The sequence below is a fragment of the Corapipo altera genome, unplaced genomic scaffold, assembly GCF_003945725.1.
Source record: "Corapipo altera isolate COAL_440 unplaced genomic scaffold, ASM394572v1 53543, whole genome shotgun sequence".
NCBI classification, from domain to species: Eukaryota; Metazoa; Chordata; class Aves; order Passeriformes; family Pipridae; genus Corapipo; species Corapipo altera.
The window spans coordinates 1-1,588 of record NW_020890681.1 but is presented as its reverse complement, the minus strand read 5'-3'; the positions used below and the strand labels follow the sequence as shown (position 1 = coordinate 1,588).

The 1,588-nt window shown below is 64.1% G+C and overlaps 1 protein-coding gene across 1 annotated transcript; it reads left to right on the top strand.

Moving 5' to 3' along the window:
• Positions 1–293: 293 nt before the first annotated feature.
• LOC113942460 (cysteine sulfinic acid decarboxylase-like) lies at positions 294–1,557 on the top strand (the record flags this gene model as incomplete). Its single annotated transcript, XM_027633585.1, has 4 exons — positions 294–329; positions 649–771; positions 863–978; positions 1,454–1,557. Coding segments are annotated over 4 exons (379 nt in total), but the record flags the coding sequence as incomplete, so codon positions are not given.
• Positions 1,558–1,588: the final 31 nt, after the last annotated feature.

Sequence of the window (1,588 nt, the reverse complement as noted above, 5' to 3'; positions counted from 1 at the left end):
TGCTGGGGGGATTTGGGATGCTGAGGCTCCGGGGGGAGGATTTTGGGCTTCAGGAGCAGGTTTTTGGGGTTCAGAAGACCCCGAGGGTTGATTTTGGGGTGCAAAGGACCCCGAGGGAGGGGGCGGGACCCCCCAAAATCCTGCCACGCCCCCCCAGGCACACACACGAGGTGGCCCCGGTGCTGGTGCTGCTGGAGGAATTTGGGATGCTGAGGTTCCAGGGGGAGGATTTTGGGGTTCCGGTGCAGGATTTTGGGGTTCAGAGTACCTCGGGGGTTGATTTTGGGGTTCAGAGGACCCCGGGGAGGGGGCGGGACCCCCCAAAATCCTGCCACGCCCCCCAAGTACACGGAGGAGGTGGCCCCGGTGCTGCGGGAGGGATTTGGGATGCTGAGGTTGCCTGGGGAGGATTTTATCTTGTCAGGGGGGAATTTGGGGTTCAGAGGCAGGATTTTGGGGTTCAGAAGACCCCGGGGGAGGGGGCGGGACCCCCCAAAATCCTGCCATGCCCCCCCAGGCACACACACGAGGTGGCCCCGGTGCTGGTGCTGCTGGAGGGATTTGGGACGCTGAGGTTGCCTGGGGAGGATTTTGGGGTTCCGGTGCAGGATTTTGGGGTCCAGAAGACCCCGGGACCCCCCAAAATCGTGCCGTGCCCCCCCAGGTACACGTACGAGGTGGCCCCGGTGCTGGTGCTGCTGGAGGAGCAGGTCCTGGCCAAGCTCCGGGAGCTCGTGGGGTGGAGCGGCGGCGACGGGATCTTCGCTCCCGGTACCCCCCAAAATCCCAAAGCCGCCATTCCCGGGGGGGTTTTGGGGTGAGGTTGGGGGGTCCCTGACTCGCCCCCGTTTTTTTGGGGCAGGGGGCTCCATGTCCAACATGCTGGCGATGAACGTGGCGCGATTCCGGCGCTTCCCGGAGGCTCGGAGCAAAGGGAGCCGGGAATTGCCGCGGCTGGCGCTGTTCGCGTCCAGGGAGGTGGGAAAAGGAGCGGGGACACCCCGAAAATGGGGCTGGGGACACCCCGAAAATGGGGCTGGGGACACCCCAAAAATGGGATGGGGAGACCTCGAAAATGGGGCTGGGGACACCCCAAAAATGGGATGGGGAAACCCTGAAAATGGGGCTGGGGGTACCCGAAAATGGGATGGGGAGACCTCGAAAACGGGGTGGGCACACCTCAAAAATGGGATGGGGACACCTCCAAAAAAGAGTCTGGGACACCTAAAAAATGGGCTGAGGATACCCCAAAAACGGGGTTGGGGAAACCCTGAAAATGGGGCTGGGGACACCCCAAATCTGCTCCCAGGGTCATCCCAAAACCTGATCCCAAACCTGATTCTCGGGGTCCCCCCAACCCCTGGGGTCCCCCCAAACCCGATCCCTGGGGTCCCCCCAATCCCTGGGGTCCCCTCAGCCCGTGTCCCCCCCAGCCCGTGTCCCCTCCCCCCAGAGCCACTACTCGATCCCAAAAGGCGCCGCTTTCCTGGGAATCGGCACCGACAACGTTCACCTCGTGCCCACGGACGAGAGGTGGGTGAGGGGGGGGGATCCTGGGCTGGGGGGACCCCCGGGGACCCCCTCCCTG